This window comes from Hypanus sabinus, chromosome 19 (assembly GCF_030144855.1).
Source record: "Hypanus sabinus isolate sHypSab1 chromosome 19, sHypSab1.hap1, whole genome shotgun sequence".
NCBI classification, from domain to species: domain Eukaryota; kingdom Metazoa; phylum Chordata; class Chondrichthyes; order Myliobatiformes; family Dasyatidae; genus Hypanus; species Hypanus sabinus.
In genome coordinates, this window is record NC_082724.1 from 23990710 (window position 1) to 24004561 (window position 13852).

At 39.5% G+C, this 13852-nt stretch overlaps 1 protein-coding gene across 1 annotated transcript in view; it reads right to left on the reverse strand.

Annotated features, from left to right (window-relative positions):
* Window positions 1-13852, reverse strand: part of dnah12 (dynein, axonemal, heavy chain 12) — a 157907-nt gene that overhangs the window by 42005 nt on the left and 102050 nt on the right. Inside the window, exons 40-47 of the mRNA XM_059944187.1 lie at window positions 12831-13086; window positions 11046-11345; window positions 10318-10496; window positions 8915-9107; window positions 8659-8820; window positions 6796-6990; window positions 3459-3592; window positions 2493-2655 (exon numbers count right to left, since the gene is read on the reverse strand). Of these exons, the coding sequence (XP_059800170.1) occupies window positions 2493-2655; window positions 3459-3592; window positions 6796-6990; window positions 8659-8820; window positions 8915-9107; window positions 10318-10496; window positions 11046-11345; window positions 12831-13086 (1582 nt within the window). The remainder of the gene's footprint in view (window positions 1-2492; window positions 2656-3458; window positions 3593-6795; window positions 6991-8658; window positions 8821-8914; window positions 9108-10317; window positions 10497-11045; window positions 11346-12830; window positions 13087-13852) is intronic.

A 13852-nucleotide genomic window follows, 5' to 3' on the forward strand; every position in this document is an offset into this window, starting at 1 on the left:
CATTGACCCACCCCACCACCACTACTTTATCATTTCCTGTCAGAGTCACCTCATGTACAGACACTTCTGTGCCTAGCATCACTTCCTATACAACGTATATGTATTTATATTTATTGTGTATTTTATTATTGTGATCTTTATCTTATTGTACTTTTATTTGTTGTATCGGATCTGGAGTAACAATTATTTTGTTCTCCTTTTTCACCTGTGAACTGGAAGTGACATTCAACAATTGTGAACCTTGAATAATGAAGCAGTTCATTATCAAATGCAGCAGAACCAGGACAAGATCCAGGATTGACTGGCCCGATATATAGCAGGGAACACTCATGCCACACAAATGCCAGGCAATGGTAATCTCTAACATAAGAAACTCCAGCTATGACTGCATGACACTCAGTGGCAATACTATCACCTAATCCCCCACCATCAATATCCTGGGAATTACTACTGACCAAAAGATGAACCCGAGTAGCTGTACACACAATGTGGCTACAAGTGTAGGGCAGAGGCTAGGAATCCTAGAGTACACACCCCGCTCCAGATACATAGAGAGGTAGTGGAAAGTGTGGAAAACCTAAAGTTCCTTGGAGTTATGTTGTCAAAACAGCTGACATGGACCACCAACACCTCGCTGACGTGGACCACCAACACCTCGCTGACGTGGACCACCAACACCTTGCTGACGTGGACCACCATCACCTCGCTGACGTGGACCACCAACACCTCGCTGACGTGGACCACCAACACCTCGCTGACATGGACCACCAACATCTCGCTGCTTGTAAAAAAGACACAACAAAGACTCCTCTTCCTCAGAAAGCTGAAACAGGCCAACCTCCCACAAAAGCTGTTGCTTAACTTCTACAGAAGCACAATTCAAACCATCCTGACCAACAGCACCACAGTACGGTATACCAGCTGCACAGCCGCTGAGCGACAAGACCTGCATCGCGTGGTGAAGGCGGCCCAGCGAACTGTCAGGATGGAGCTTCCAGGACTGGACACCATCTATTCCAGCAGACTCAGGAGGAAAGCAATCAGCATAACCAGAGACACCACACACCCCAGCCACTCCCTGTTTGACCTGCTGCTGTCCAGCAAAAGGCTCAGGACACTAAAAACCAAAACTAATAGACTGAGGAACAGCTTCTACCCCAGAGCTGTGGCCTCCATCACACCACTCCCACAGAAAATGACTGAAACTGTGAGCACGCACATGCACACACAAAAATTCAAATACTTGCACTAACGGCACCGTGCATTACTGTGATATTCTGGTGCTGCTGCAACTTATTTTATGCCACTTATCTATTTAATACTGTTTTTCTATTACTATCTTGTTTTATCTACCGCTTTGTTTGATTGCCTGAGAGGAAGCCAAACAGAGTTTCATTGTATCTATGTATAACGACAATAAAGATTATTCATTCATTCATTCATTCATTCCTGTAGTGAGTAACTCAAGCCTTTCTGCAAAAGGTTTGTCCATCATCTACAACGCTCCGGTCAGAAGTGTTATGGAACTCTCCCCACTTGCCTGAATGACTTCAGCTTGAACAACACTCAAGGTATGCATCACCATAAAGGGCGCAGCAGCCTGCTTAATAGGTACCCCGCCCTCCCCTCTCCCCCATCCATAACTATTCAGTAAGTTCGGCTCTGGCACACAGTAACAGGCAGAAGTTTGCACTATCTACAGGGTGCACTGCAGCAACTTATCAAGACTCCTTAGGCAGTACCTTCCAAACCCACAACCTCCAACCGCTGGAAGGACAAGTATGAAAACGTCGCCAGCTGGAAGTTGCCCTCCAAGTTGTACACCATCTTAACTTGGAAATACATCACAGATCCTTCATCTTTACTGGTTTAAATCCTGAAGTTCCTTTTATAACAGTATTGAGGGTATGCTCACGTCCCAAGGGGTGCAGCAAGTCAAGTTGAAGGCTTACCACTACCTTCTCAAGAGCAATTAGGATTGGACAATTAAATCCTGACTCACTTGATGAAGACCACTTCAACTAATATTTTCACAATGTAACAAATGGGTATTTACTCATACTGTGCTTACTGAAATAGTATTGGTCTAAATGAAGTTTCCTGCAGTATAGACTAACAATCTAATTCAGATTTTTGTTTTAGTTATACTTCCAAATTGCCATCTATTACATACAGTACTTACAACTTGCAATTAATCACTTACAAATGTTATTCTGAAAAGGAACTGAAAATGCCGTAAATGTGAAATAAAAACTGGAACTCCAGGTCCTTGAACTGTTGGCAGAAACTCTGTTCCTTTTTCTGTAGACAGTGTGCCCTGATTATTTGAGTAAAGCTTCTCAGTATTAGTATTAAATAGATGGAAGTTTGTATATTTGTTAAAATAGCAGATGGAAGAGAGAATTTTAAAAAGAGCATATTATCTCAAATTCAAGTAACAGCCATAAAGGATCAAAGATTTGTTGTTATTTATTTATGGATTGTTGACTTACCTGTGACTCGGCAAAAGCCAGTTTATCCAATCCATTTGTGTACCTCTTCTTTGCTTTTATCACTGCATCACGTTTACTTGTTATGAGCTGACGGAAGGCAGCAATTAGTTCCAGGTAGGATGTGGGAGTGACATAATTGTGACGGTTTAGCTCCTGAAGAAACCTAAATCAAACAAACAAATAAATATTGCTTCCCATCATGCATAGGGAATTACGTCAATTACTCTTTACAGAATGTTAAAACCAGGTCTAAAAGCTGTAGAGTTTAGTTTGCATTGATTAGATCGCACTATACTGTGAAATAACGTATGACATATGAACATTTGTGTTAGGGGCAGGAGTAGCCAATCAGCCCCTTAAATCTGCTCCACCATTCAATATAATCATAGCTGATCTAATAAATAACTTTAACTCTGCATCTAGTTACTTTTCACTCTCTTGTTTGTCAAGAATTGATCTGTCTCTGCCTTAAAATTATTAAAAGACACTGCTTCTCCCACTCTTTGAGAAGGGATTTCCAAAGACTCATGATCCTCGGTGGGAAAAAGAGAATCTCCTCATTGTTGTGTGAAATAGGCAACACATCTAATTCTAGTTTCAAGAGAAAGACACCTTCTCTTCATCCTCAATGTGATGATCCCCCAGGATTTGATACACAGTGGATTCCGGTTAATTGGAACACATTGGAGCCAGTACATTCTGGCCCAATTAGGCAGCTGCCCCAATTAGCAAAAGTTTAAACGAAATGGTTAAATAGGTATAAAAAAGACAAACTACCAATTAACTGAGTAACTAATTATGTATTTAAATGAAATACAGAACGAGTTAGAATACAATAATTTTGATTTGCAACTTTCCATTATATCATTCAACGTTTATTAATATAAATATGTTAAATATGAAGCATTCTCAAATCTATAAAACATCGTACATAGATTATATGGAAGCAGAATAATGCTGACTTACCTTTGTGAAAGTTTTATAACAGACGTGTGGAAGAATTTACAAATAGGAACGATTTCTGTACGTTCAAAATCTGTCAGATCCAACTCTTCTAGAAAGGTATTAGCAACTCGTTCCAAAGCATCCTCAGGCCATGGCTGATGAAATGTATTAACGTGTTTCAATACACAATTATTCCTCTTTATTTATACCAGAAACATAAATGTTCTAACATTGGGAATAAACAAATTATTGGACTTTTAAGTTCCTACTGCCCTCCAGGAATATACTCAAACAAAAGGAGGAAATATTAAATGGGTTTAGACAGAGTAATGAACTTTTCCCCATAGAAATGGGTAAAACAAAGATATTTATAATTACTAGAGATGACCAAGTCCCTTTCATCATCAACATTTTCAATTTTCTTACAATTAAAGAAAATCAACATTTCATTTATATTTTCTCAGTAGTATCTCAGATTTTTCCACATTGTAGCCCAACTACCATGTTAATACCCTCACACTAAACTTGCCAAAGTGCCCCTGTAGCCTCCTTGCATTACAGATTTCAGATTCCCTACATCTTTAGATTTTGTCTCCTGAAAGCTCCGGTTGACTTTGTTTCTTCTTCAGATAACAGGTACACACTATATAAAATAAGTTCTTTCTTCAGTTTGAATCTCTATTTCTTGGTCTTTTAAACCATCTATTCACAGGAACAGTTGCTCCCCAGTCTAGCCTGAATGTCCTTTTCTATATCTGTTATTATCTTTTATACCTCTATCAAATCTTCCTTACTCCAAGGGGAACAGCCAAGCTTACTCAGTTTATAAAGATTCGTGATAATCTCTCCACTTCTGTTACCTGTGCCTCAATTTAAAAATGCATTCTCAACATGTTCAGTTAGTTAGTTATGGCATCAGCACATAACATTGCTAAGTTCTATTGAGCATGAAATGCAATTCCTTGGGAGCAATAGAAGAGGTTTTATAGATTTAAGATGTACAAATCATTTTCTTTGTTAATTATTTTATTATTGATGTCGTATAGATCAAGGATTTGGGAGGGTCAAAACAGAGAGCGGTCAGGGTGTTGTGGTGCATGTGAGTCATAATTGGTTGCTAGAATATTATGATCATATCGAGTTACAGTACTTATAGAAGAGATGAAGAAAGATCTGCAGTGAGAAATCTTAACATAATAAGAATTGAACCTATATCTGCATACCTCAGTTTTGTTTTATTCACCCCACCCCCACACAGTTCAGTCCCTTAAGACCATAAGGCATAGGAGCAGAATTAGGCCATCTGACCCATTGAGTCTGCTCCATCATTCAATCATGGCTGATCCTTTTTCTCCGCCTCAACCCCAGTTCCCGGCTTTTGCCCTGTAACCTTTGATGCCACTTTCAATCAAGAACCTATCAATCTTTGCCTTAAATACACCCAATCACCTGGCCTCTACAGCTGCATGTGGTAACAAGTTCCACAATTTCACCACCCTTTGGCTAAAGAAATTTCTCTGCATCTTTGTTTTGAAAGGATGCCACTCTATCCTGAGACTGTGCCCTCTTGTCCTAGACTCTCCTCCAATGGGAAATATCCTTTCCACATCTACTCTGTCTAGGTCTCTCAACATTCAAAAGGTTGCAATGAGATCCCCCCCGATCCTTCTGAATTCCAATGAGTACAGACCCAGAGCCATATAACGTTCCTCGTATGATAACCCTTTCATTCCTGGAATCATCCTTGTGAACCTCCTCTGGACCTTCTCCAATGCCAGCACATCTTTTCTACGATGATGGGCCCAAAACTGTTTACAATACTCAAGGTGAGGCCTCACCAGTGCCTTATAAAGGCACAGCATCACATCCTTGCTCTTGTATTCTAGACCTTTTGAAGTGAATGCTAACATGGCATTTGCCTTCCTCACCACTGACTCAACCTGCAAGTTAACCTTTAAGGTGTTCTACACAAGGATTTCCAAGTCCCTTTGCATCTCAGATTTTTGGATTTTCTCCCTGTTTAGAAAATAGTCTGCACATTTATTTCTACTACCAAAGTGCATGACAGTGCATTTCCCAACGTTGTATTTCATTTGCCATTTTCTTGCTCATTCTCCTAATCTGTCCAAGTCCTTCTGCATCCTACCCGTTTCCTCAACACTACCTGCCCCTTCACCAATCTTTGTATCATTTGCAAACTTGGCAACAAAGCTATCTATTCCATCGTTTAAATCATTTATACACAGCATCAAAAGAAGCAGTACCAAACCCAACCCCTGCAGAACATCTCAAGTCACTGGCAGCCAACCAGAAGAGGATCCTTTTATTCCCATTCACTGCCTCCTACCAATGAGCCAATGCTCTAACCATGTTAGTAACTTTCCAGTAATACCATGGGCCCTTAACTTGGTGAGCAGCCTCATGTGTGGCACCTTAAAGTCCAAAGATACAACATCCACTGCATCCCCTTTAGCTATCCTACTTGTAATCTCCTCAAAGAATTCCAACAGGTTGGTCAGGAAGTATATTCCCAGAAGGAAACTATGCTGACTTTGTACTATCACCAGTGACCAGGTACTCCATCACCTCATCCTTAACAATTGACTCTAACACCTTCCCAAACACTGAGGTCAGGCTAACTGATCTATAATTTCCTTTCTGCTGCCTTCCTTCTTTCTTAAAGAGTGGAGTGACATTTGCAATTTTCCAGTACTCTGGCACCATGCCAGAGTCCAATGATTTCAGAAAGATAATTTCTAGTGCTGCCATAATCTCTAACCCTACCTCTTTCAGAACCCTAAGATGCAATTCACCTGCTTTGGTGACTTATGCACCTTTAGGTCTTTCAGCTTTTTGAGCAACTTCTCTCTTGTAATAGTAACTGCACCCACTTCTCTTCCTTCACACACTACAACATCATGCATACTGCTAGTGTCCTCCACAGTGAAGACTGATGCAAAATATTTAGTTCATCAGCCATCTCCTTGAACCCCGTGATTATTTCTCCTGCCTCATTTTCTAGCAGTCCTATATCCACTCTCATTTCTCTTTTATTTTTAACATACTTGATAAACCTTTTGCTATCCACTTTTATATTATTTGCTATCTTGCTTTCGTATTTCATTTTTTCCCTTCTAATTATTTTTTTAGTTGCTCTCTGTAGGTTTTTAAAATCTTCCCAATCCTCTATCTTCCCACTAGTTTTTGCTTTGTTGAATGCCATTTCTTTTGCTTTTGCAATGGCTTTGACATCCCTGGTCAGCCATGGTTGTTTTATTTTACCATTTGAGTATTTCTTCATTTTTGAAATACACTATTGGAATTGGAGTTTAACTTTACTCTCACAGGATGGACATACCTGGAACCAGTCAATAGTACAGCAGTTGATAAGTGAAGGAAACTGTCTCAGACGATTTCGGAAAGCATCTCCAATGGGGCTAAAGGCCACGACAATATGCAGATTCTCTCTGCACCGATTCACAAAGAAAGCAAAAAGTGCTAGGGGACTGAATTCTGCATGTTTGTTTCCTGCCTGAGCTGCAGGACGAACACCCTGTGCAAGTAAAAACAATTATCATCCAAGCAGTTAAAATATACTTAGATATATGTAAAAATGTTGGTTACTTCCCCGTTTAAAAATACCAAGCTAGAAGTTCCTTGGGCAATGCAAATTTACAGATCAAGGTTTGTGCTTTCATATCCAAAGCATTTATATAAGAACAAGAAGGAGCCCAGCACTAACAACTGCAGCACACTGTTAGTCACCAGCCTCCCATTCCAAAAACAACCCCAACCACCACTTCCCACCTCTGAGCCTAATCTGAACCCACCCAACTGGGGTTCCATGTGACCTAACCTTCCAGACAAAGTTGGCATGTGGGACCTTGTCAAAGGCCTTACTAAAGTCCAAATAGACAACATCCACTGACCTACTCTCATCTACCATTTTGCTTACTTCTTCAAAAATTCTGCAGTAACTGCTCCCTGGGAATATGAACGTCCTCCTCATCTCTTCAGCAACCATGACGTCCTCCCCAGTAAACATCAAACAGAAATATTCATTGAAAATCACACCAGTCTCCTGCATCTCAAGAGTTAGGTGGTCCTGCAGCCCTCTAAGGGTATTGCTTGTCTCCCTAGCTATCCTTTTTACTCTTAGTATAGGTACAGAACCTCTTGGGATTTTTCTTAATCTTACCTGTCTGATGCATCTCATACCACTCCAGATTTCTCTCATTAATGGTCTTCAAGGCCTTCCCTCAATCCTGACTCCTAAACCCAATGTATGCTTCCTTCTTTTTCTTCACCATAACCTCAATATCTCTCGTCAGCCGGAGTTCCCCAAACTTGCCAGTTTATCTTTTACCCTAACAGGAACATGCTACTTCTGGATTCCTGCTATCACACTCTTCAAAGCTTCCCACTTTCTATTCATTCCTTTCCCTTCCAATCACCCTCTGCTAGACTCTGCCCAATTCCCTCAAAATTAGCCGTGCTCCGATTTAGGACACAGCCTATGGACTTCTGCTGGCTTTTCCAATACTATGTTAAAACTAATAGAATTATGGTCATTAGAGGCAAAGTGCTCCCTGAAAGCCACCTTGATTACTTACCCAGCATTGTTCCCAAAGAGGAGATCCAGTACTGAACCCTACTAAGCAGGTCCCTTTATGTATGGAGTCAGGGAACTTTCCTGGACACACTTCAGAAATTCCAGGTCCTTAACACTCACAGCTTCACACCTCCCACTAATATACCCCTGCTATTCTTGCGATTTCTGTTCCTGCTGACTACTGGGGGATAGCAAATGAGTTTAGTACATACTTTGTGTAACAGAGAGTCCAAGCAGCTAGTCTCTAACCTCACTCATATTTTCTTACACAATAGGAGGCCGTTCGGCTCATTAAGCATTGCTGGCTCTCTGAGCAATCCTATCAATCTCACTCATATGCCTGTAACTTATTTTTGTCAAACATGCCCGTTTAGACAGTTTTGATTTTCCCACAGTAGCCAGTTCAACTGTCCATCAGCATGCCAGTGGGACGCAAGAGGAATTTGAAGCATTCAGGTATATTCAGAGGTACTGCTGAAATGTTAAAACTACTTTGTAACCAAATAAATGCAACTAATATACCCGGAACACCAAATGGTGTACTGCTAAATTATCTGAGCACAAATGTTTTAAATGCTTTCTATTTGAACAAAAAAAGATGTTTTATACCTCCATGACCTCCTGTTTCTCATCAGGGGCAAAAAGATTTGGCACTTCACCAGTGTTGAGTAAACTGTCTATGTCCTCTAAAAATGCCTCCTCTTTTATCTGTGTATCTGTAATCAGGAATACAGTAGGTTGACCCTTGACCCCTGCATTCCGAAGTAAATTCTATCAAGAGATAAAAAAATAATTGAACTTAAGGCAATTGATCAGGAGTAAATTATAATCGTATTTTGTAATATACATTAACAATGTCTCTAACCTTTAGATCCTCTCTCCACTCATTGACTCCATATGACTTGGAGATCTCAGGCTGAAAGATGTTCATCTTGGACATTGATGTGGCCAATCGAGTCATGGACTGACGGCCACTTCCCCCTACACCCACCAGAAGGGCATTACCTCTTGCTTGTTTCAATACTCGACTAATACGGGACAAGTGTTCCAGCACATACCTAGTAGAACATTTATAATTGACTTTTTTAATTCAATAAGTTATCTGTAACTAAGTCAGTCTTAAGAGCAATAAAGTGTTGTAGTTACTTCAGTGATTCTCTATTTGGAGACCAACTGTATTAAAGGTTTTGATTGTAGATTTCATTATCTTTAAAATCTATATTATGCTTTGCCCAGGGGCTTTTGCATTACAAAAGAACTCTTTTAACTAACCAACTCAGCTGGATCAGGCTGCCTTACAAAATAACTAATTTTCTAGCATGATGACTTTATTTTCTAAAAATCTTTTTATGTAATCTGCATAATTCTGAATATTTGCTTAGGGTCTTCCATATTTTTTACTTTTCTTTAATTACTCAGGAAACATGGATATCAATCCTACATCTAACATTGTCCTTTCCTATTTGTGCTTGAACTGATGAACTAGTTCTTAATCAGACACACTGGTCAGTTTGGAATCAGATAAAGGCCATACTGAATGAACCAGATGTCTTTTTTTCAAAATTGTCAAGATGAACCCTAGTTTCATATTCCAGAATTATTCAACTACTGGCATTTGAATTTGGTTAAACATTGGTCTCCAGGTCCACAGAGCAGACCTCTGGGTATGATTCCAATGTTGCTGCTGTGCCATAACCGAGAGATCAGCATGTACGTGGAGGCCACCAGGAGACACCAAACAGTCTCCAGTGCCTGTTCTCAGCTACACAGGATAAAAAGAAATCAAAAAAATTCTTGTCACTACTTGAAATTGCCTTCAGAGCAATCAGAACTAAATAGGAATCAGGAAGAATGCGGGAGGGTTTACCCCTACAGAAACTGATTGAATCTTGTACATCTAGTACAGTATCCTAATCCTTATACTGGGAGTCACTTTACTTTAAATTTTGATTTTAGGTTTTGTGAATCTCTGCACAAACAAATCCATGTAAAGGGTTGATTGTAGAATTGTGTATTAAAATATTTTAAAATGGACGAATCTTACTTTAACTTAAGTGAACAAAATTTATCTACATCTGAAATTACAGTACTTGTCTACAATTCGCCCAAACAGTGGACTTTCAAACCCTAAGGTTTAATCAATAATAAGCACTGTGGAAATGAGATGTTCCTTTATAGAGAGGGAAAATAAATAAAAAGACAAGCTCCCCCAGATTTTCCCCACAACAAAACAATACAGTAAAGATAAGGAATATATTGGCAAAGTACCTGAATATAACCAGCTTCATCTGTGTTTTATGGGTCTGATTATACTCATCAAGACACAACTCCACCACATTATTAAATTCTTTAACTGAGGGAATCTCTGAGTATAAGCGTTCATCTCCCTCCAAATCAGGATTCATGTAATCACCAAATAACAGGCTTCTCATATCCTCTTCAGTAACCTACAATAAAATTATTTGCTATTCTAAATAAACCATGTAAGGTTCACACTGTAGAAGGAATCTTATCAATCAATTATTTCTATGACAGCTCTTTAGAGCAAAATGCTAACATTAATCCAACTCCTCCATATTCTTGGCTTGTATTTCACCTACTTCAATGGAAAGTAACAGTTAGTTCTGCCTTGACCATGCTCATGGAAATATTACAGTTCACCAATTCTGAACCAGAAGGAAAATTCTATTACGAACACAAGAGATTCTGCAGATACTAAAAATTCAGAGTAACACACACAAAATGTTGGAGGAGCTCAGTACATCAGACAGCATCTATGGAGAGACATTGCAGGCCAAGACCCTTCATCAGGATTGGAAAAGAAGGGGGAAGAAATCTGCATAAGCCCACCCCCGCCTCCTTAATCTGATTGCAAGAAGTATATAAAAGTCAATTATTTCAATATATTGCAGAGGCTTATATGACATTGTATGAAAACCTAAATATATTTATACTGAGCAGAATATCTATTAAAATTAACACAAAATGAGTCTCACATGTCCTCTGTTTGGTGACAAATGTTCAAACAAAGAATCAAAACTCTCCCTGAAGTGATCTTTCACAATGCTCTTCATCAGATTAAATAGCCAAACGCGGTCCTGATCATCCACCAAACGATCATAAAATACGCGGAAGACTTCATGCACAAAGAGTCGAACCAAAACGCGTTTATTCTCAACTGCTTCTTTCTTAATTAGCAAACAGCCTTGGATCACTCGTGAGAAATCCCGCAAGTTGAACGTGTAATGGGACTTTGTAGGTGTAGGAAGTAGATTTTCAATCGCTTTTTTATAGACCTGGTTAAAATTAAAAAGATAACACAATTCAAAAGGTAAAATATCAATAACGTAAATTAGGTCTGTATTTCGATTTTTGTTCCCCAAAAAGTGCATGTAATTTCTCCTCTAAGAATGAGGTGTACAGCATCAAATGGTTCAACTTCAGGAATTAGTATTTAAAATATTCTAATGCACGAACAAGTTTTTTATATAATGTTTATTTAATGAACATATTAATTGATATATTTTAAATACTTCAAACCAATAACATTCTCACTTTCAGTTGGCAAATTTCTTACACTAACTGCTGTGAACTAATAGTTTACAATAATTCTAAACATGACGTGTGGAACAAATCACATTTTTAAAGAAATATAGTAGTAATCCAGTTTTCTTAACACTAAATTGAAATTCAGTAAACCAGTTTTACAGTAGATACCCCTGCTAAATGTGCACATAAAATTCTGAAGATTTTTTTAAGGTGACCACAGATTTTAATAGCACAGGAAGAGCTAGCAAGTCCTTGCCCCATTTGTATTCATCATACATTGATTTCCATTTTTCCCTTCACAGCTCCAATAAGCCATTCATCTACATCTGGACATTCACTGAAGCCAATTAACAATAATAAGTTGTGGGAGGCTGCATGAACGATAAGCCCACATGGTCACTTGGAGAATATGCAGCTCCACACATACCACATTTGGTGCATGTTGGCATCAATATCTCTAGCTCCATCACGCTGTGCACTGGCGCCCTCTAGGGGAGTGTGCTCAGCCCGCTGCTTACACATGACTGCGCTGCTAGATCCATTTCAAACTGAGCCATCAAGTTCACTGATGACACAACAGTGGTTGGAATCATCAACAATGATTAAGAGACTGAACATAGAGGGGGTACAGCAGTTGTTAGAATGGTGTGAGCACAACATAGACATGGCCAAGGAGGTGATTGTGTATTTTAGGAAGGTGCAGGCTGATCACTCCTCACTGCAGATAAACAGCTCCTCTGTGGAGAGAGTTAGGGACACCAGATTTCTGGGAGTGCACGTACAGTCAATCTCACCTGGTGCCTCAAACCATCTCTTCAGTCAAGAAAGCACAGCAGCATCTCCATTTCCTGAGGAAATTGAGGTGGGTGAGCCCTGCGCCCCCCATTAAAACCAGTTTTTATAGGAACACCATTGAGAGTGCCCTGACCCTTGCATTGTAAATGCACCTTGAACTTGAACTACAGTCCCCAAGGTCAGGATTGCACTGAAGTCTCTGGAGCTACGATATTAACCGCTCCACAACTGCACCACACCTTAGAACTGAATAGAATATTTACAGCTGGAGCCTTCTGGATGCATTAAGACCTACTTGAAAAGCTGAATAGATTGTTTCGTATAATTATTCCTAAACACAGTAAATCACTTAAGAAGCAAACTATAGTTGTGGCAATGAATGTCTTGGTACCTCTATTGAGAGAATTTTGTGGGTGTACAATATTATTAACACTCACCTCAAGTGTGGCGTTAACAATCTGATTTCCAATTGTAAAGAAATCTGTCGGAAATTCATTGTTCCGGAGGTAGAAAGCTACGATGTTTGAGAAAATTCGTACCATAGTTTCATCGCTAAACGTATTGATGGTACAAATGTTGAAGTGACGAAGGAACCGAGGAGTAACAGGGTTTCGACCACCGCCTGGTGGGCCCATAGCTGAAACTAGCTGTATGTCAACCAGGGTAATCCTAGACGTGTCTTTCAGATCGTACCTGGTGCATGTAAAATAATACATGTCAGAATTGGGAGATAATCCTTTAGGTACACATTTCAAATGTACTTTTTTGCTGAGGAACCAATGTTCATTTTGAGAGAAGTGATAATGAAAATAACCATTAAACTTTATGGGCATCAAACACGAAACATGCTTAATCACTTTGTTCTTCAAATTCCCAGTCTGCATAAATGACCTTGTGTTTAGCATTACCAATCACTAATAAATATTCACCTCATTCCCACTCTAATCTCTATCTTTGGACAATTAAGGACCAACTTAAGCTCAAGGAACAGTTTCTCATCTTCCTACCAGGCATGTTATGGTTCTCAGGACTCAGAGTTTCAGATAAACAGCCTTAATCAGATTGCATCAAAAAGGCCAGTTCTGATGAACAATCATCAAACTGTATTGACGATTGCATTTTACTCCTTCCACCGATGCTGTCTGTTCTGCTGAGTATTTCCAGCATTCTAAGATTTCCAGCAACTATAGACAGTTGTATCTCACAGATCCAGCCTTTTTGTTTTTACCTCCTCTGATCTCATCCATCTCCATCAACTTAGAATTCCTCTGGACAGGTCAGATGTCCACCCATTCTCATCCACAATCAGTAACTTCTGTCATTTAGTTTCTCTCAGTCATGCCCTAACACAGCTACTTCCTTCATTCATTCTCTCCACTCACCTTCTGTCTTTGCACAGATGTTGTCAATTACAAATCAGCATGATATGATGAGCTGATAGGCCTGTTTCTGTGTTGTA